We start from the raw sequence: 21,033 nt of genomic DNA, 5'->3' as shown, positions 1-21,033 counted from the left end.
ATACACCAGGCGAGCTCAGTAAATCATAGAAAAGTATTTGAATCCAAAACAATTACGTATTTCACCCTGGTCTGACCTCAGTAGGCCATAGGGGGTTCCTTCTGATCCAGAGAAAATTAAAATCTTAACTCTATAATTGGGCCACTTGCTTTTAATTTACAGTCCTTAAGAGACTATATTAAACATATTGCCGGGAATCTACATTATCATTGGTGCTCTAGAGAATTTTTCCAATTTAGACTATATGAACCTTTACTTTCTGACAGTCACTTTTAGGTGGTCAAACAATACAGTACTAAACACATTTGGCTGATTGAACTTTGTAGCGAGAGTTTTGGTGTAATGTTGCTGTTGTGCAACACCCACGATAGTGGAAGTAGATGTTACCCTTCTTGCTGTACATGATGTGAGGATCTCATGTCTTTGAACAATGACAGTCAAAGGCAAAAACTATTAGAAGCAAGTGGAATTAAAAAATGCAGTACACACATGCGCATGGACTGATTTAAGTATCACCGCTTCGTAGCTTCAAGGTCAGGCATTAAACTTATTACAAGTTTGGTGCAGAGGAGAGGAGCACCACTGGAGGTTTGATGTGCCCCCTTGTGGTCCCCTGGAGAACAACAGATAGGTCATCGTCATCACTAAAACTTCTCATCATCTGACCACTGGGAGCAGTGCTCTTTTCAGACAGTGAAGTATCAGCGGGGAAGATTCAAAAAGGTGTGCTGAATATATAGATACAGCATATGGACTGTGAAAAACATGGGTGTTAATGGCCAGGTAGCACTGAGCTCTGTGGGTTGAGATTTGTAGATTTGCAATAAAATCTATATGTATTCTGCACTGAAACTGACCATGAAAATGAACTGACTGGATAGCCAAAGATGTGTATGTATATCTCAGAATCTGTATGTTATTTCTTTTGCATGCTTGTTCAGTGATCTATACAACATCTACATCTCTCAATGTAATATTTAATTGGGCATTTTATCTTCATCTTATATTTAATGGCAATTCTATGTGTTGCTCCATAAACTCTATTCTTAACCATGCAAGGCTGAGCATAAAAGGTGTCTGAGGTTTCTCATTTTGCATTTTCATCCTCAATCACTAGCATTCTTGGCAGAAGCAGCTTTATCATAGAACTGAAACAGTGGGAGCTGAAATTGAACATCAATAAAAAGCTGCTTGAAAACTTTATTTCTGTCAATCCAGTCAGTATTTTCAGTCTTGAAGCTTCAAGCCATTCAGGATCAAGGGCCTCATTAGCTCTTAGATTTACAGATAAATAGCTGTAAATCAAGCTATTTAACAATTTGTGAAAGAAAGGGTGAGTGCTGGTCTAAGATCAGTTCTTCCCTCTCCGTATCACCATTATCCTTATGTTGTTTCAGTTTCCTGTCTGGAGTAGTGGGGTGGAGGTGAGGTTGGGGCAGGTGAAACAGTCATACCCATCTGTATTCGGATGCCTACGTTCCCCAAAACGAACATTTTCCTGGGAAGCGTGAGGCAGAGGTTTTCCACGGCGAAAGCAAAAATCGCACAGAACGTAGCGCCATTGCCCGGAAGCGTCGGAGCAATGGATGGACTGCGGGGGAGTCGATGACAGCACATTAGGGCGTGATGGGATTTATGGAGATGAGCGGAGTCCGGCCGCGTGTGTGCCGACGCTAATGTCTGCCCATCGGCCGTGGTGCTCCAGCCTCTCCGGCCCCCGCCGGGCACCTCGGGGCAGCCGGGTGGCACCGCGCCCGCGCAGAGGGCATCCGCCAAACGGCCGCCCGGGGAGAGGGATGCGGAGCGGGGGAGGGGTTGTTAACACACCCACGATCCCCAAGCGCAGACTGTTAACGAGAAAAGAGAGTTTAAACCTTTTGTCACACTGACTTTTTTTGTTGTTGCAAAAAACTAGCATCGGAATTGTACGTGACTACATGAACGAGGCCCTCCTGAGGAACTGTGAATAATTTATATTACACCGACCGTAAAAAGGGTTATGCGCTGCACCTGTGTTTTACTGGCTTGAGGACAGAAAAGTGTTTTGTCAGCCCTGTAGATAAAGACACGGTACTGGTGAAAGATCTGTTGCCTTTTAGTAGGCTATGTGTTTGTTCAGTTTGCTGTGTCATATGATGTTACTGAGCTCATAGGTTAATTTTTGCAATGTTGTGGATGAAAATCAAGAACCAAAAAATGAAATCAGAACTGCAACCAGTTCACCGAAATCATGATCGCTTCATACTTTGGTTTCATTCAACTGGCACAACAGAGGTATTGATAATGTGAGTAGGTCAGTGGGTCAACTGCAAATCACACCAAGGTTAGTTTTGTCACTTGACATTATGTGATTTTCTAAGAATAAAACTGCAAAAAACCCATGCCAAATATATTTAAGTAACATATTTAAGAATTATCTAATCGAGCAGCAACAGTTCTTTTTACATAGTTTAATGTGTTTCTATGTCAAAATTATTTTGCAGCATTGTTCACGAACTTTTGCAACTGACTGTATATTGTGCGGTGCAAATGTGAATTCAATGAAAACAGCTCAGTAAAACGAATTGAACACATCTGACACAATGCTTTACTTCAAAGTGACAATAATTTATTGATGACGGAGAAAGAATGGTTGCGCGTATGAAGGTATCCTTGCGATCACACAATGACACCCATCAAGTTGACCGGCCTGTTGTTGTAGCGCTTCGAGATGTCTGCTTCGATCTGTGAGACACAATCGCGAGACACGGGGAAAGATGTTACACATTTCAGCCACCGGAGGGAGACAGTGAGAGAGACGGGGATGTAGGAGCGACATGATAGGATCATCTGCATTTTGCATTCAAATACTTTCCTGTACTCGACTGATCTTGGAGGTTCAACTGAGCCAACCAAGAGAACCAGAAGGTGGAGTTTGAGAGTATTTCATAGGTTCCAATACACCAGACAAGCTCAGGGTACTTTTCTAAAGGGTAGAAAAGTATTTGAATCAAAAACAATTACTTATTTGACCGTGGTCTGGGTGGGAGGCAGTGTACCAGGGATGGTAGACAGCTCAACACAGAAGGGAAGAGGGTGACTTGCCAGAAGGAGGAACATCTATTCCTTCTTGGCCACTGGGAGAAATATCTAGGGCTGAACCTGGCTATAAAACCATTAAACATCAGCACTCAATCTCACTACGCCAGGCTGACATTGGAGAGGCGGGTCGCAATACAGGTCGCAATCCCAACTGACAAATATTAACCAACCTAACCTAACCTACACCTATCTGAATTGTTTAACGCCTTATGGTACTTTGTACTCTAATCTAGTTGCATTTGTATTTGTATTGTATTTGCATTCGTATTTACCTCGGTACTGTAGTTCCTTACTGACTTGGCCTATTTGCCAGTATGTACAGAAAATGATGCACATGGCTGTTTCTTTGAATTGTAGCTTTTCCAACCTGTTCTCTAGTTTGCTATTGACATACACTTGTCTTGCACGTCGCTTTGGATGAAAGCGTCTGCTAAATGAAATGTAATGTAATGTATCCACCCCCACTTCACCCAAGCCCCACTGATATCAGCTCCACCCTTTCCCCCGGTCTCTCCTCTCAGCCACCTCCCTCGTGCCCTCTCTCCACCCCGTCACCCCAGAGCAGCCGTAGAGGTTACCAGTTTCTGCAGCTCCCGGGTGCGGGCAGCCAGCAGGTCGATGCGGGGCTCCAGCTTGCCCTGTTCCTCCAGAGCTTCCTGCCTCTGCTCTGCCAGAGTGCCCCGTTTCAGAAGCAGGATGTCTGCCTGCTTTAGCTTCTGCCTCAGGACCTCCGACACACGCTCCACGTACCTGAGAGACAGACGCATGCGCGCACACACACACGCTCAAACGCACGCGCGCACACACACACGCACGCGCGCACGCACGCGAACGCGCACACACACACACGCACACGAACGCGCACACACACACATGCAAATGCAAAAACACACATGCAAACAAACTTAGAAGACAACCACTGACATACAAATGCAAACTTTCTTCATATGAAACCTCAGAGACGTGATATTATAAATTGAGGCAGCAGTTAGTCTCTAATATTAAAACTGCACTATAAAGCACAAACTCATGCAACAGATTCTGTAAATCCAGGAAATGTCCTAATATTGTATGTTGCATACAGTAATATACAGTACATACACTCACTGAGCACATTATTAGGAACACCAGTACACCTATTTATTAATGCGATTATCTAATCAGCCAATCGTATGGCAGAAGTACAGTGCATAGAATCATGCAATTACAAGCTTTAGTTAATGTTCACATCAACTGTCAGAATGGGGAAAAATGTGATCTCAGTGAATTTGACTGTGGAATGATTGTTGATGGCAGACAGGGTGGTTTGAGTATCTCAGTAACTGCTGATCTCCTGGGATTTTCATGCACAAAATCTCTAGATTTTGCAGAGAATGGTGCGAAAAACATCCAGTGAGCAGCAGTTCTGCAGGCAGAAACACCTTGTTAATGAGAGAGATCAGAGAATGGCCAGACTGGTCAAAGCTGACTGGAAGGTGACGCAAATAATCACACATTACTCACTGATTGTATATCACATTTACAATGATTTTCTGGCATTCCATCAATAATGCTTGAGAGACTTTTGTAACTTAGGTCATTAAAGTCGAGTGAAGTTACTATGTTGCATTGTGATTAGGGAGGAGTCATTGTGGAGTTGTGTTGTTAGGGGAGAGGAGTCACTACGGCGCATTCTGATTGGAGGCGAATGACTGCTGCGCGCTCCGATTGGCTGACCGTGGCGAGGCCTGGATCATGAAGAGGTGCTGCATGCGCACGTTGGTCAGCCGCTGCAGCAGGGAGCGCAGCGCCCCCAGGGTGCCCTCCACCCGCTCCCTGGTCTGAGCCTGGATGACGGCGGGCGCCAGCTGGAACTGGCTCATGGCCACCACGTCCGCCTCTTCGGCCATCTCGTTCAGCCGCTGGCACAGGAACAGCTCCAGCTGCCCGGAGGAGAGACGGGGTCAGACGCGCATCATCACCCAGGGACGCTGTGCGCCAAGAGCCCGGCTCCAAACCGCCGCCTCTATACGTGTCCTCGTCACACGGAGCCTGATCTCTGATTAGCGCTCAGTCGGACGTCAGATCGTTTGGACCGCTACCAGTGCTCGCCGGTTAAATGCCCACACGCATATTTTTTGTGTCTTTCGTCTTTTCATATCATTTTGGAGCTTTCGATTAATGCTCCATATGGATTCATCAAAAACTATTGCAATTTTGTATGTAAGTATGTATGTTTTAGGGTCTAACAAGCCTAACAAGTCAGGTACAAGCCCACATGACCAACAATAATCTGTTTGAGCAATTCCAATCTGGTTTTCGCTCCTTCCACAGTACGGAGACAGCCCTGGTGAAAATCACAAATGATCTATTAATGGCAGCTGATTCTGGGCTCTTAACCATACCTGTCCTTCTCGATCTGTCTGCAGCCTTTGATACCATCTCACATAACATCCTCCTTGAGAGACTAGCATCATTTGGAATCACTGGCACCTCTCTTGTCTGGTTTACATGATACCTCTCTGGCCGCACTCAGTTTGTCCAACTCAAAAATCTGAAATCACAGCCCACTCCAGTAACCACCGGTGTTCCCCAGGGTTCTGTTTTGGGCCCCCTCCTATTTATTACTTATCTCCTACCCCTTGGCAATATTTTCAGGAAATATGGGATTCAGTTTCATTCCTACGCGGATGACACCCAGCTCTATCTGTCCACTGAGCCCACCTCCGCTCTTCCGCCCACTTCCCTCTCCGATTGCTTGCTGGAAATCAAATCCTGGTTCTCAATCAACTTTCTAAAGCTCAACAGTGAAAAAACAGAGGTTCTCCTCGTTGGCACCAAATCCATTTTGGCTAAATCTGACAGTTTCTCCCTCACCATTGACAACTCCACAGTCTCCCCTTCCCCTCAGGTTAAGAGTCTGGGTGTCATCCTTGACGGCACATTATCCTTTGAATCCTTTGAAAACACATCAATAATGTTACTCGGTCTGCATACTTCCACTTACGCAATATTAATCGTCTTCGCCCATCACTTACACCTACCAGCACTGCCATTCTTGTCCACGCCCTGGTTACATCCCGTATTGATTATTGCAACTCCATCCTCTTTGGTCTTTCACGCAAGTGTCTCCATAAAGTTCAACTGGTCCAGAACTCAGCTGCCTGTATCATCACCAGAACTACTTCCATTGATCACATCACTCCAGTTCTCCAGCAACTTCATTGGCTCCCAGTTAAATCCCGTATTGATTTTAAGATCATGCTGCTCACATACAAAGCCCTTCATAACATGGCACCTTCATATCTCTCTGAACTCCTCCATAGCCACATTCCCTCACGTACTCTCAGATCCTCCTCTGCCTCCTTACTTGCCACACCATCTGCCCCCCGCCTGACCACCATGGGATCTAGAGCCTTTAGTCGTTCTGCCCACCGCCTCTGGAACTCTCTGCCACAAGACATTCGCAACATTGACACTCTCCTCACTTTTAAATCTAGACTCAAGACACACCTTTTCACACTGACATATTTAACCTGACCCTGCTTGATGAGTTTTATGTTTTATGTTGATAATTTTATGTCTTGTTGTATATAACATGTTGGTGCTATTGATTGATTAGTTTTTATATGATGTTTTTACTGTGTCTTGTAAGGTGTCCGTGAGCGCCCACAAATAAAATCTATTATTATTATTATTAACTGCTATTTTTCCGAACTGTCTGCAAAACGATTTCCCATGTGACATGTCACATGATTTTGCATTATCGCATGACGTTGCTAAATGTTAACACAGAGAGCAGACCAAAGGAGGCGGAGGGGTTAGGGATAAAAAAATAAAAAAAACCTACATCACTGCTCTTTGCCAACGTTTTATGGGCATTTTAGAACCAGGAAGAGAATGCGGATGCGTGTGAGCCTTTAACACTGGACTGACTTTGGCTCACAAAGCACTACACTGAAGAGCAGGAGATAGCCTGGCCCACAGCCTACAATGCAAATAAACCAGTTCAGATGTGATTGTGATGTAATTGATTTGGGTTCAAATACTCCTCTGTGTTCAACTGATCTTGCCTGGTGCGATTGAGCCAACCGAGAGGACCAGAAGGTGGGGTTGGCACTTTTTAAGGGCATTGCATATGTTCCAATAAATCAGACACGCCCATTAAAGCGTAGTGAAGTACTTGAATTATATATTTGACCCAGGTTTGGATGCAGCGAAGGCCTTTGGTTGATTATAAGCTTTACATCGTGAGCCTTGTTTTTGTTCATCACCAGTCTGCTTAATATGTTCTATGGACACTGCTGAAGTGTACCTATAGCTGCACCAAGAAAACAATGCTCCTCTTTACCATGGGGACCAATAATTTCAGAGGTGACTACGTATTTAGGTTAACATATATAATATCCAATAACAAGTATAGTAAAAAACTTGGAAAATTCATGCACTTGGACTTAAGGGTGTTGTACGTTCACCCATGCATGGATTTTCATTAAAGCATTGTACAGGGCTGGGCGATTCATCAAATGTTATTTTAAATTTTGACTGCAGACAATTATGAAAACAAGAAAATCAAGATAAAACAATTTTTGTGCTGCATTCCGTTTAGTAATGTTCTCGTTTTTTTCTTGCGTTGTAAATCCAGCGCATGGCGTCTATTTAAATGCATAGCCCAAATAAAGGAATGGTATCGTTCTCTTGGCTTAACGAAAACTAATCACCAGTCAAAGTAACTCATGTCAATATGCAAATCTTGAGAAAGATGGAATATACATAGTTTTAAAGTTAAAAGTTTAAAGTATAAATGCACGTTGTTCCCAAACTCAATAAGTAACCAAAAAATAATTTAACCAAAATAATAATCGTGATTATGATTTTTGCCATAATCAAGCAGCCCTCGTCCTGTATATGTATACAAGAAGGAAAATAAAATGGATGAAACAAGATCCTTCAGATTTATGTTGCGTGTAGCACTAGTTACAATTATTCCTGCAACTCAAATCAAGTGTGTAGCTTGAAAGGCCACGACATCATCCAATTCTAACATGACGACATATGATTTGCGGTCATATACGCTTGAATCAGAGGAAATCCATATGCTAAACACGCTAACAGAGAGTGATGTGCCTGTGAATTTCTCCTAGTCTTCAGACTAGGAACATTGCAAAAATAAATATCAGCGTGCAGCAGATTTAACAATAATGAATAAAAGATTCCCCAACGAGAGTACATTTTTCCATCTCCATATAGCATTACGATAACATGCGACAGTATGGGTGACTGGATAATGGCTCCATACCTCCATGAGTTCATCGATGAACTGGCCGCGTGTCTTTGGATTCTCCAGCAGAGAGAGGGCGTCCTCTCCTCTGGCCACGCCTTCAGGGCCTGGAAACACAAAGCTAAAGTTACGCTAACATAGTGACCCAACAAGAGCTGCATTTACATGGAGTCTAGTCTAATACTCCATTAATAATCTTAATAATATCCTAATGATAATACAATGCTTCACATAAGCACCTCATTCAGAATAAACTGGTACATTCTGATTAAAAATTTGGTATGAGAAGGGTGTCACACTGTAACATCTAACAACAATATTTGTGCCGAAATATATACGTGTACATATGCAAACATGAAACACAGGACAAACAATAAAACACCATATATTAAAAAATGCTAGGCCAATGATTGAAAGGCTTGGACCAAGAACTTGTTCCAAGTATTGAATGAAGTGTAGACCAAATCAAGAACCACCGAAATATTGTGACTGTGAAATGCCACATCAATGAATGCAGTTTCCAAAGAGCGATACCATATCCTTCTGTAGTGTAAGAGAGCAGCGTAAGAATTTTGTTGATTTCAGGTTCAAATCAACTGAATAAAACTGAGTTCATATTGCAGTATTTGCTTTCTTTGGTACTGCAATAATTTCATTGCACAATGTTTTTAAAGATCAGACAAAAGTGGAGAACTGATGCACAATCTTTAAATATTCAGGCAAGTATAAAAAGTTAAGAACACGGATCATGGATACTTTCTTCTTTCAAGTTCAACCAAGATCAGCTGCACCTTCTGTGCTATATATTATTGAGGTTGGCACCAGCAAGATCATTTTAAAATGACTGCAGGGGGTAAAGTACTCGCAGTTTAATAATGATTAATTCCGATTTGGCAAATGCCAAGCATACTCAGTTACAGACTTTAGACTTGGCTTCATTTTCAAACAATCACACATCACAGACAATGTTACACAACATGCACTCAGAGACAACTTTGTACATTCGTTATTGTAAATATCTAATCAGCCAATTGTGCGGTAGCAACTGAATGCATAAAAGCAAGGAGCCATGGTCAAGAGTTTCAGTTGTTCTTCAGACTAAACATCAATAAGGGGAAGAAATGTGATTCGAGTGACTTTGGAATGATTGTTGGTGCCATGCAGGGTTGTTTGAATATCTCAGAAACGGCTGATCTCCTGGGATTTTCACGTACAACAGAGTTTCCAGAGTAAGAAAAAAGAAAAAAACATCCAGTGCATGGCAGTGCTGTGGGTGAAATGCCTTGTTAATGGGAGAGGTCAGAGAATGGCCAAGCTGGTTCAAGCAGAGAGCAAGATGACAGCAACTCAAATAACCACATTACAACATCGGTATGCAGAAGAGCATCTCTGAACACACAAGATGTCGAACTTTGAAGTGGATGGGCAATAGAAGTTAATTATTATTTTTTGAATAAATACCTAATAAAGTGGTCATTGAGACAGTGAGAGCATGTTTACAGGCCTCTCCTAGAGAAATAAAAGTAACTTCGAAGTAATAAAAGCAATATAGCTACAGACAATAATTAAGACCACCTTACAGGCTACCCTCCGGTAGTCCGGCCTCTTGGAGGCAGACCTCTCCAGCGAAATGCACCAGGCCCAGAGTAGAACCGCTGTGTAAACGAAGTGAAAGAGCCTGTCTACAACCGCAGCATGGGGTCTTTGCATCCAGGCCAAGAAGCAGGTTGGCCTAATTGCTAGAAAGTTCCTGTTGGCAGCACTGCAGATACGGGCGTCCCTTCAGAATACCAAGTGCCCGCGTGCCGTGCCAATGCTGGCTCCCTGCCCACCGATGCTCCACCTGCAAGGGCATCTGACTGCACTGCAAATGTGCCACTGCCCTCTGCTGGCTCGAAGGAGAACTACACCCACAGTGGCTTCGTATACTTGATTTCCTGTTGACTTCAGTTCAGAAACAGTGTTCATTCATATGAATGTATTGTATATCTAATAGTGCTAGTAGCAGTGGCAACCAATTTGTGCTTATAGCATTATTTCAATATCTAAATCAGATTTCTGGGATATCTGCGCTCTGTAATTAAAGTTGAAACGCTGCCATCCTGTGGACATAGGGTATAACTCAAGCCAAACAGCTAAAAACGGACAAAATATTCAGACAGACCAGGGTCAAATACTTTTGTACGTTTTCCATAGCTTGTCTGGTGTATTAGAACCTATGACAAAAAGTGCAAACCCCACCTTCCGGTCCTCTCGGTTGGCTCAATTGCACTAGGCAAGATTAGTACAGCACAGAAATGTATATATATAATAATAATAATAATAATAATAATAATAATAATAATTATCTGGATCGCCTTCATTCATGCAAAGGTATTCTCAAGTGTAAAATCTGCAGATGTCTTACAGTCTGTGCCCATATCCACAACTTCAATCTCCACTGGAGCTGCATCACCTGCACCCCAGTCAATGCCATCTGAACCAGTCTCCTACAGAGAGAAGCAAGCAAGCAGAACTTTCTTTGTATAGCACATTACATATAGATCTGAAACACCATGTGCTATACATGGAGATAGAAACAGAAAGGAAGGGCCTTTGTGGAAGGGCCTTTAGCCATGAGTGGAACCTTCATAGAATAATGTACTTTCTGCATTTAAAAAAATGAACTAAAAATTAGTGTAGGACTATGTGTTAGCGTTAATGAAAAAGTATGCTAGTGGTGAACCTGAGGCTCATTTAACAACAACTTACTTTTTCCAGCCACAGGCCTGAGACTCTGTATGGAGTGTGTGGGAGATATAAGGATATGACTGGAACAGGATGACACCTTTAGTTCAGTGGGAGGCATGAAGACTCTTATGTCCACCTCACCTCTGTGCTAGGCTCCAAACTGATGCCCCAGTTGACCCCGTCCTCCACGGAAATCCCAAAATCCCCTGCTCCCTCAGCAGTGCCCAGTTCACCCCAGTCAATCTGCAATACACACACATACACACATGCACACACACACACACACACACACACACAGAAAAGAGAGCAATACAACACACATTTATGAACATTGCCAATTCCCATCTAGCCTGTGCCAGATTTAGATTATTGGCTGCTTCTAATGTGTACTGTTCTGTTAGAACTAGTAGGTTCATATCATAAGCTATGCCAAGAATAGTCAAATCTCACAATAAAGAAACAAGTAACAGGGGTCTAAATGTAGAACTTGGCAATAAACCACAACCATAATAACTGAATATTGTTTTAGCGCAATAACAATCATTGTCTGGAATCATTTAATTGATTTTATTGTTGCTTTTCATCTATTTTCATTTATTGAGTGCTACAGTTTGTAGTCCTAAAACCCAGAAGACAGTTTTCAGAGTTACTTTGGCAGATTTCCCATGCTTTTTTTGCCATAGGGATTTTGATTTCTGCTGAATATAAGGTCCGTGGTTAACATACGCTGAGGTTCATATTTTGTTCTACAAGTTAAGTTACATCTGTTAATATCTCAGCCATGAAATCCAAAGCTGTTATGTGCTTTAAAAAAGTTGCTAACGACTTGCCATATTGAAACTGCAATGGTAAAAGGTGAAAGAAACTGTAGGGTTGGCCTACAAATTTATGTCATCACTGTAAAAATGCTGCATGATCATACTGGCCCATTATATAGCCCATCTTAGCTTATTGGCCAACACTGAAGATTAGTTTTAAACTGTAGGGTTGGCCTACAAAATGACGTCATCACTGTGACACTATTAGGCTCTCTAATGGTTGTTTTCTAGCCGTATCTAGGGGTAATTTGGGGGCAGATGTCAATGACAGATATGTGACTTGAACATAAATGTGACTTAAACATATGAAGGAAAAATGTGGAATATGTCAACAAAATAGGTTAACTTGCTTACTTTATGATTAAGCAGAGAACATGAGCTCACAGAGCTTTGCTTGTGGGTTTGGCTGATAAAAGGACACATATAAAAATAGATCATAACTAAAAGAGGTTTGGAAATGAGGACTAGGATTACACTATTAGGGACTTTAAGCAACATCAAATTTTGGGATGGCTACTAATAGATCTGTTCTCTGTTGATTGAGACTTCGGCCGCTTTGCTGCCGTAGCCTGCAGATCTACAACAGGAAAAGTAGCACTTCATTGTGGTCACTACAATGTGTGATTTAGGGGAGTGAATTTCCCATTTTTATCGTGTCTTTGAAATTAAATTGGTTTTTACAATTGATAGTGACACTATGCTTTAAATTATAATTTTTTTAAAGTGAACTTTTCCCATACACACTGGTTAATGTTAAGATTTTCCCATTTTCCCAAAGCTATGTCATCTGCTCTGTCTGCTCCTCGAGATGACTTGTTGTGCCAGTGGTGGCGGTACAAACAATTTAGCTATATGTTTATACAATTTACAGTTTTTATGTGTATTGCCTCACAATAACTTTTTTGCAATAGATTTACCTCACTTTCCCATAAGCTAATGTTAGTTAGCTAGCTAACGACCGTTAACATAACTTTTTTAGCTAGTATCAAACTGATTGTGTTTCAGGTAACTTAACTGAAACTAAGGGTATAACTTAATTATAAGGTTAATTTTGTTAAAGGTAACTAGCTGGCTAATAACTTTAGCTACTGTAACTTTAGTGACTATAATGACCGGTGAGCTGTTCAAAGCACTTTGCTTAGAGACTACTATGGATGGCAACAGTGTCAAAACAGATCTATTTCCAGTCACCCTAGCCATCCCAAAATCCATATTTTTGCTTAAAGTCCCTTTTTTCATAGCATGACAGATAATTTACAGCATCAAAAGCACAGCAAAGATGCCACTTCTCTGGTATATTTATGCTGCATGATCATATTGGCCCATTACATAGCTCATCTTAGCTTGTTGGCCAACAATGCTATTATCAAATAATACTGATAGAACCCCGATATTATTGTGCTTCCCTAAATTGTACCTTTTTAACCAAAAGCTTCTGCTGAATGCCTAAATTGTAGAAGTGCAAGCTCACCATTTCCTCTGTGACGGTGTCCGGGGGTGCCTCTTCCACTTTGGGCCTTTCGGTGACAGAGGGCGGGCTGCCCGTGCGCCATTCATAAACAGTCGTGTTCCCTCTCTGCTGGACGAAGGTCAACATGGGCACTACGGGCTCAGACCTGCGGGCACACAGACAGTGAGAATGTCAATGTCAAAAGTAATGGACGGTCGGCTTCTCAGGTGCTTCAGAATAGTCTGGTGTATATCTGGAGTCGTTGTAAGCATTTGTTAGTCAGGATCTGGAGTATATCTGGAGTTGTTGTACTGTAGGTGTTAGTCTGTCCTGGTCGGGGTACATCTGGAGTTGTTGTACTGTAGGTGTTGGTCTGTCCTGGTCGGGGTACATCTGGAGTAGCTGTACTGTAGGTGTTAGCCTGTCCTGGTCGGGGTAAATCTGGAGTAGCTGTACTGTAGGTGTTAGTCTGTCCTGGTCGGGGTATATCTGGAGTTGTTGTACTGTAGGTGTTGGTCTGTCCTGCTCGGGGTATATCTGGAGTTGTTGTACTGTCGGTGTTGGTCTGTCCTGCTCTGGGTATATCTGGAGTAGCTGTACTGTAGGTGTTAGTCTGTCCTGGTCGGGGTATATCTGGAGTTGTTGTACTGTAGGTGTTAGTCTGTCCTGGTCGGGGTATATCTGGAGTTGCTGTACTGTAGGTGTTAGTCTGTCCTGGTCAGGGTATATCTGGAGTTGCTGCACTGTAGGTGTTTGTTAGTCTGTGCTGGCCAGGGTATATCTGGAGTTGCTGTACTGTAGGTGTTTCTCCTGGTTGGGGTACTCACCACTCGCAGACGAAGCACGTGAAGGCGCTGTAGAGCTGGATTGGTTCCTCCAGACAAGCTGCCTCCTTTCCCAGCTGCTCCAGCACTGAGGGCAGGTCCTTCACCAGGGCCTGCAGCTCCCGCGCCACATTCTCGCCCTTGGACAGAATGTGGAGTCAGGGCACAGAAAAACAGTACACAGTAGTATAGCACAGACACCTGCAATCCAGATCTGGCTTAAAAATACATAAATTGTTTTAGAACTTTTCTGTGCTCGATTGACCTTGCCTACTACAATTGAGCCAACCAAGAGGACCAGAATGTGGGGTTTGCACTTTTTGAGAGTAATAGGTTCACAGGTTCCAATATGCCAGACACACTCAGTAAAATGTTAAAAAGTATTGGAATCCAAAACAATTACGTAATTGACTAAGGTCTGCTACAATACAATACAGCACAGGAAAGTGGAATATGATATAGCAGAGACCTATACAACACAGGCAGCTGGATGGTGGTACGGAAGGCAAAACAGCACAGTTACAACAATACAGCATAGGTACAACCTACAAGAGAGCACAGCGAGAAGAAGGCAATAGAGCACAGCCAAGAGAATGAGGATTGCACACAATAGAGCAGCACACTCACTACAGCGAAACACAGCACAATAGAAAGCAAAAAACTTGTAAATGGAAAGAATCCAACAATCCAACAGAGCACAGTACAAACAAAGCACAGTTGATACAAATGGAAATACAGCACAATGCAAAGAGCACAGTAAACACTCAAAGATAGAGCATAGTGCAAAGAGCACAGTACACACTCACAGAGATAGAGCACAGTGCAAAGAACACAGTACACACTCACAGAGATAGAGCACAGTGCAAAGAGCACAATACACACTCACAGATATAGAACACAGTGCAAAGAGCACAGTACACACTCACAGAGATGGAGCACAATGCAAAGAGCAGAGCCACACACGGTAACACAGCAGTATTGTAACAGAGTCTCTGGTACGCGTGTTCAGCATTGCAAACGCATTCTACTTCATCTGTGGAGACCGTCCGGTATGGCAAACAACCGTGCTTTTGTCTGCAGCTAGTCGGAGGCCGAGAAAAGGTGAGTGCAGTTCTGCGCTGTGTGTCCCCACCGTGATGCCGTACTGCTTGCAGGAAGCGTAGAATCTCTCCCTCATGTCGGCGGCCCCGCTCTGGCACTCCAGTTCCCGTCGGCTGAGCTCCTGCTGCAGCTGCTTAGCCTTGGCCACCTGCCGGCGCATAGAGGGGCCCTCGTAGCTCACACTGCGCACCAGCAGGCTGGCCACCTCCGCTTCATCCAGAGAGGGACAGGTAAACACACATGTACAGTACACGCGCCCATACAGTACACACTCATATACACACATATAGTATACACAGCAATATACACGCACATACAGTACACACTCATATACACACATATAATGTACATGGCCACATACAGTACACACAGCCATATACACATGTACAGTACACATTCACATTTAGTATACGTGTTCATATAAGTACACACATGTATACTACACACACTTAAGTACACACGTTCAGATACACACATGTAGTGTACTGTACTGTACAGTGCAGTACATACACACACATATACAGCACAAATGCCCATATATATACAAGGTCATGTTTATAGAGATATGGAATATAGATAGGACCAACGACTGATCTGGCCACTGATAACATGGTAAATATTTCTCAAGAGAACCACCTCTCATCCTGAAAACTAATTATTTCAGCAGTGTAGAGGTGTGTGGAACAGGTGTTTCAACTGCAGGAAATAGCAAATAAAATATTTATACATTATTTTAAGCTTCTAACAGTGGAATGATGCAATAAAACAAATCAGATCATGTCCTATCTGACTGTTGGGAAATAGTCTCAACAAAACACCAAACTTGTCACCAAATTACATTGTATCAAATTAGGCCTGGTTCAATAAAAAATAATTTGAAATGTAATAATTCAATTTGTTTTGAAAAAGTAATTACACACAGTCACAGTCACACAGTAGTACGACACAGATGACTCATTCCAATGGCTTATTTTTCACCTTTCTTCTTTTCCTTGCTTTCCTTCCTTCCTTGCTCCACCCAGGGAAGGCAAGGAAAGGAAGGTTACGCTTATGTTTCCTTGCTTAAAAAAAACTTTGGGAGCCTCCTAGCTCCTGGCACTTAGCTCCTTGAAAGAACATTTAATAGACTGGAATTTCCTCGACCTCTATGTTAAGGAACAAGAAGACAGGGAAGGATCAAATAAGCAATTGTAATAAGCCTTCTATGGACTTTATTTCCACACTCACAACACTCTCCCGCCCACACACAGCAAATGCCAGAATATATTTCTCTACAAAGCAGTCATACTTACCAAGGTAATTATTGTCCTTTTCATACAGGGTCACTATTTCTTGCCAGTCCTACAGTTAGGAAATGCAGAGTACAGCATGAATCAATACAGCTGCAAAGAAATTAATACATATCTGGAAACAAAGACAAGAAGAGAAGATGGTGGAAATGTCCATTTCGCACCTTCATCCTCTGGGAGGAATATCTGCCGAATATATTCTTTGAGGAGGCCTCTGTCCCTTTGAGAATTTCGACGATCCGTTGGCAGTGAAAATAGTGGATGTCTGTAGCAAGACAGTAACACATGGTAGGCATTGTTGGCACCGTTTCATAACTGTTACAGTACCATCAACTCCACATTTTTTATTAAAAATGTTTCATTGTTTTGGATTGTTGTGGATTTACACAACTTGGTTGCAAATAATGTTATCTGCATACCTACACATTGAGTTTTTGAATGGAAATATGGATGACTCTAAATGGACAGCTTATTCAGTACACATGCAGAAAATGTATGCGAGATGATATCATGAACTTTCGTTCTGCAAGAAAAACATCTGAACAGCTTTTATCCCATACATGGGTTAACCATGTAATACCATGGACCACACAGATTTGTGCTTATGAGGATATGATACAGTGGAATGAGAAAATAAAGTGCACCAGTGATAGGTGACATTTACACCATTGCATAATTGTGATGGTGGCCTTTGCAGAGACAGGAGTGGGTACAGGGGCACAGGTCTGGGACTCACAGGATCCAGAGAGCAGCTGTTTGATCTCCTCATTTTCAGGCATATCCTGGATGGCAGCATTGATCTTCTCCCGAATGGCCAGCACTGCACTTTGCCACTTTAGGTTGCAATGCCGTCGGTCCACCAGCCAATCTACAGGAAGCGAGGAAATCAGGAAAACTGAGTCATGAAAAACATGACAATCCAAGGAAAAGGGAATTTTATACCAATTATAACAAGTATATGGTATATTTATGAATCAATCAATCACGTATAGTGTCATAGAATAGGAAATTGCTAATGCCCAAAATAGAGAATATGATCCGCCCAAGTAATCAAAGTAATCAACCATTACTAGCGCACCTCTTCAATAATAGCTGGATTCTTTAAAAATAATAAATCGAATCAACAACGTGATTTTCTCAAGCACATGAACATGAGTTTATGATCTACATTTGACATACCTATCCAGTGGTCTAAAGTATGGTTAATCAAACCATAATCTGAATGTAAATAGCCGCAGAATATCGACACATTAAATTCGGACAAAAATAGTATTTACCGAGGAGTTTGCTGGTTTGTATGTCAATGGGAAGATTTTGAACATTCTGTGGAGACAACTTCAAGTTTTAATTTTCCACTAAAAAGGGTAAGTGAAAAAACCATAAGCACAAGATTTAACAAAATAAAATAAAAATCATAGACATTCAGAAGAAAATAGACAAAACGGTTTAAAATCAACTACAGTATCAAATCAATACCAACAGTAACAAGCAAACTCGTGATACAGAACGACAGACGCTGAATGCTTATAGGCGGACATTTATTAATCCTTACAATGCTAACGTTATGCAACGAGCTAAGTTAACTCAATGACGTGAATATATCCTGGGCCCTCTCGCAAATTAAATGAAAAGTGTAGCTGGCAAGTAAGTTAAAATAGCGAGCAAGTTGGAAAACTACGTAATCGTTTAAATAAATTTTTACGTACATCCATGGTTCCTTTTTTAATTACAGCTGCTGTCTCCGTCTGCAATCAAAACATAACCAAAGATGCCAAAGCTTCATGCTTTCACATCTACCATGATCCCCTGAATGAGCAGTGGGGTGTTTACAACAAATGACACGTCAACATGTGATACACCAATCATGAAGCAAGTACTATTCTTCAGCTAGTTTTTATAGAGGTCATTTTAGCGGCGATAGATGCATACTGCCACCTACTGCGACGGAGTGGGAGTAGTCACGTGAGGAAATCGCATCCTCTTTCCACAGTTCTGTGCCATCCTGCAAATACATAGGATGAAAATGCAAATAACGTCAATTTAGTGGTAATATTTGTATGGCACTGCACCGTTCTAAACTATGCTTTTTGAATGCATTTGTGAAATAGGTTTGACTGTAAATCACCTTTCCGTTTCAAGTAACTTCATTTATTTGCAAGTATACTGTATTTAAATCTGATTTTATTTGATAAATATCAGGGTTTGTTTTGGCGACAGGGAAGTTTGATAAAAAATAACATAACCTGTATAAAAGTGCTGATGAAGGCAAGATGTGCTGCAGCTAGGGTAGGTGACTCAAAAGCCCTGTAAGCTGTGTGGAAAGGGGTTCAATATCTACTATAGCACCTTCTCACCATTGGCCCCATTCCTATGTAGAATAAATAATAATACAAAATACAAAGGGAGTGGACTGTCCAACTCTCTTCAAAAAGAAGATGGACTCCAGCATGTTATTGTAGGTAGAGTAGGTACACTTTAGTGGTAGGAAAAGTCGAGCTGAATGGCCTGTTCGGCATTATGGTAAATGGTTGGCATTTATAAAGCGCCTTTATCCAAAGTGCTGTGCGATTGATGCTTCTCATTTACCCATTCATACAAATACTCACACACACTCCTCATCAGGAGCAATTGGGTGTTAGGTGTCTTGCTCAGGGGCACTTCTACACACCGAGGGCAGGATCAAACCGGCAACCCTCCGACTGCCAGATGACTACTCTTACCTCCTGAGCCAATGGCGTCCCCCATTTTATGTCATGTCACGTCATGTCACGTTATGTTATGTTATGTGATGCGATGTTATGGTCTTTCACATATCACTCCCGATGAGTACTGCAAGTTACACCACACAAATCATTTACAAAATGGCCTCAGAATATTTAGAACATTTAAATAATTTACTGTAGCATGAACTTCTGTCGTGGCGGCACGGATGGTGCAGTGGGTAGCACTGCGACCTCACAGCAAGGAGGTCCTGGGTTCGAATCCCGAGTTTGTGTGGAGTTTGCATGTTCTCCCCGTGTTTGCGTGGGTTTCCTCCGGGTACTCCTGTTTCCTCCCACAGTCCAAAGACATGCAGGTTAGGCTGATTGGAGAGTCTAAATTGCCCATAGGTATGAGTGTGTAAGTGAATGGTGTGTGTGCCCTGTGATGGACTGGCGACCTGTCCAGGGTGTATTCCTGCCTTTCGCCCAGTGTATGCTGGGATAGGCTCCAGCCCCCCTGCGACCCTGTTCAGGATAAGCGGGTTAAGATAATGGATGGATGGATGGATGAACTTCTGTCTGTTATGCTAATCATAACCACCTTGATCCAACAGCGGATTTGAATACTTTCTTAATTGAGTTTGCAGTATGTGTCCATGTAGGGGCGATGTTGCACTGTGGAAGCACAAAGAACAATAACTCGTTTTTTTTCAAACATTTTTATGCTAACTGTTTTTAATAAGCAATGTATCTACCAACCAATATTGACCAATGAGAAATTCCTTATCTTGAGTATGTTTCTGTCCCTGAATGACTTTGAATGAAAGATTTCTTTTGAAAAGTCTGGTCACATGTGTACCCTTTTATCTCTCTCTCGCTCTCTCTCTCTCTCCCTCCCTCCCTCCCTCTCTCTGTCTCTCGGTTTGTGTGTGTATGTGTGTGTGTGTGTGTGTGTGTGTCTGCGAGAGAGTGTGTATGCACTGTGCATATAATCAAGGGGAGGTACCACAGGTGAATAGGGGGGAAAAATCCTTCCTCCAATCAAAATTACATTTAGTATTTTGAATGTGGACACAAATGCAAATATTCTCCTGTATTTTAGGAGCATAAAAATTATCTCATGAATAATGAAAAAGCCACAAATTTGCAGATTATTTCAAACCTTTTATTTTTGTCTCAGTGCGTTAAAATATTATGAACATACTTTTCAGAAGGTCGACATTTCTGTATTATAAATCCTTTTTTTGATTGGAATGATTGATTGGATTGATTGGATTTTTTTCATGTAATGAATCTAGAATAAGTTTCATTTTTTGAATGAAATTACGAAAAAAAAACTTTTCCACGATATTCCAATTTTTTTCCGATGCACCTGTGGCAGAATTTCTTTGCTGTATTTTCAATGTCACTAAAATGGAAGAGATCGAGTGAATTAGCTATGGGCCAAACCAGGCCACGCACTTCATCTTTGGTTCTCATTTTTGTAGGTAGTTGTAGGTAGAGACATAACCAAGTTGCATAACAAGCTGTGATTTAATTGATGATCTTTTTTCCAGCCCTCTCTGTGATAAATCGTGTTTCTCGTCTCACCAACACGTGCAAATATCAAACTTCCATTTCTTATTGGTCTTAAAATAAGTTAATGATTTCCCACTAACTCTTACGACTGCTGCATACAACCATGTGTCACGTTTTGCATGCCTCGGGCCCATGTTTGAACAAACAAAAGTATTGGCTTTACTGCTTTTTTGTTTGTCATGTTTGCAGTACACCTTATC

The 21,033-nt window shown here is 42.0% G+C and overlaps 1 protein-coding gene across 3 annotated transcripts; it reads right to left on the bottom strand.

Moving 5' to 3' along the window:
• Positions 1-2,586: 2,586 nt before the first annotated feature.
• On the bottom strand, positions 2,587-18,404 carry cdk5rap3 (CDK5 regulatory subunit associated protein 3). 3 transcript variants are annotated; one of them, XM_061231993.1, is made up of 14 exons: positions 18,260-18,404; positions 17,831-17,908; positions 17,290-17,421; positions 16,718-16,818; positions 16,557-16,605; positions 15,296-15,474; positions 14,167-14,303; positions 13,361-13,505; positions 11,213-11,314; positions 10,749-10,830; positions 8,360-8,448; positions 4,798-5,003; positions 3,660-3,831; positions 2,587-2,724 (listed from the first exon to the last, which is right to left on the bottom strand). In XM_061231993.1, the coding sequence occupies exons 3-14, from the start codon at positions 17,330-17,332 to the stop codon at positions 2,659-2,661; spliced, it is 1,371 nt and encodes a 456-aa protein (XP_061087977.1). In that variant the 5' UTR covers positions 17,333-17,421; positions 17,831-17,908; positions 18,260-18,404; the 3' UTR covers positions 2,587-2,658. The 3 variants fall into 3 exon arrangements, with proteins under 3 accessions (XP_061087977.1, XP_061087976.1, XP_061087978.1); XM_061231992.1 differs by having other exon boundaries at positions 17,831-17,876; XM_061231994.1 differs by lacking the exon at positions 17,831-17,908.
• Positions 18,405-21,033: the final 2,629 nt, after the last annotated feature.

The sequence above is a fragment of the Conger conger genome, chromosome 2 (assembly GCF_963514075.1).
Source record: "Conger conger chromosome 2, fConCon1.1, whole genome shotgun sequence".
Classification (NCBI taxonomy): Eukaryota; Metazoa; Chordata; class Actinopteri; order Anguilliformes; family Congridae; genus Conger; species Conger conger.
The sequence above is the reverse complement of the archived record's forward strand: the minus strand, read 5'-3'. Positions and strand labels throughout refer to the sequence as shown.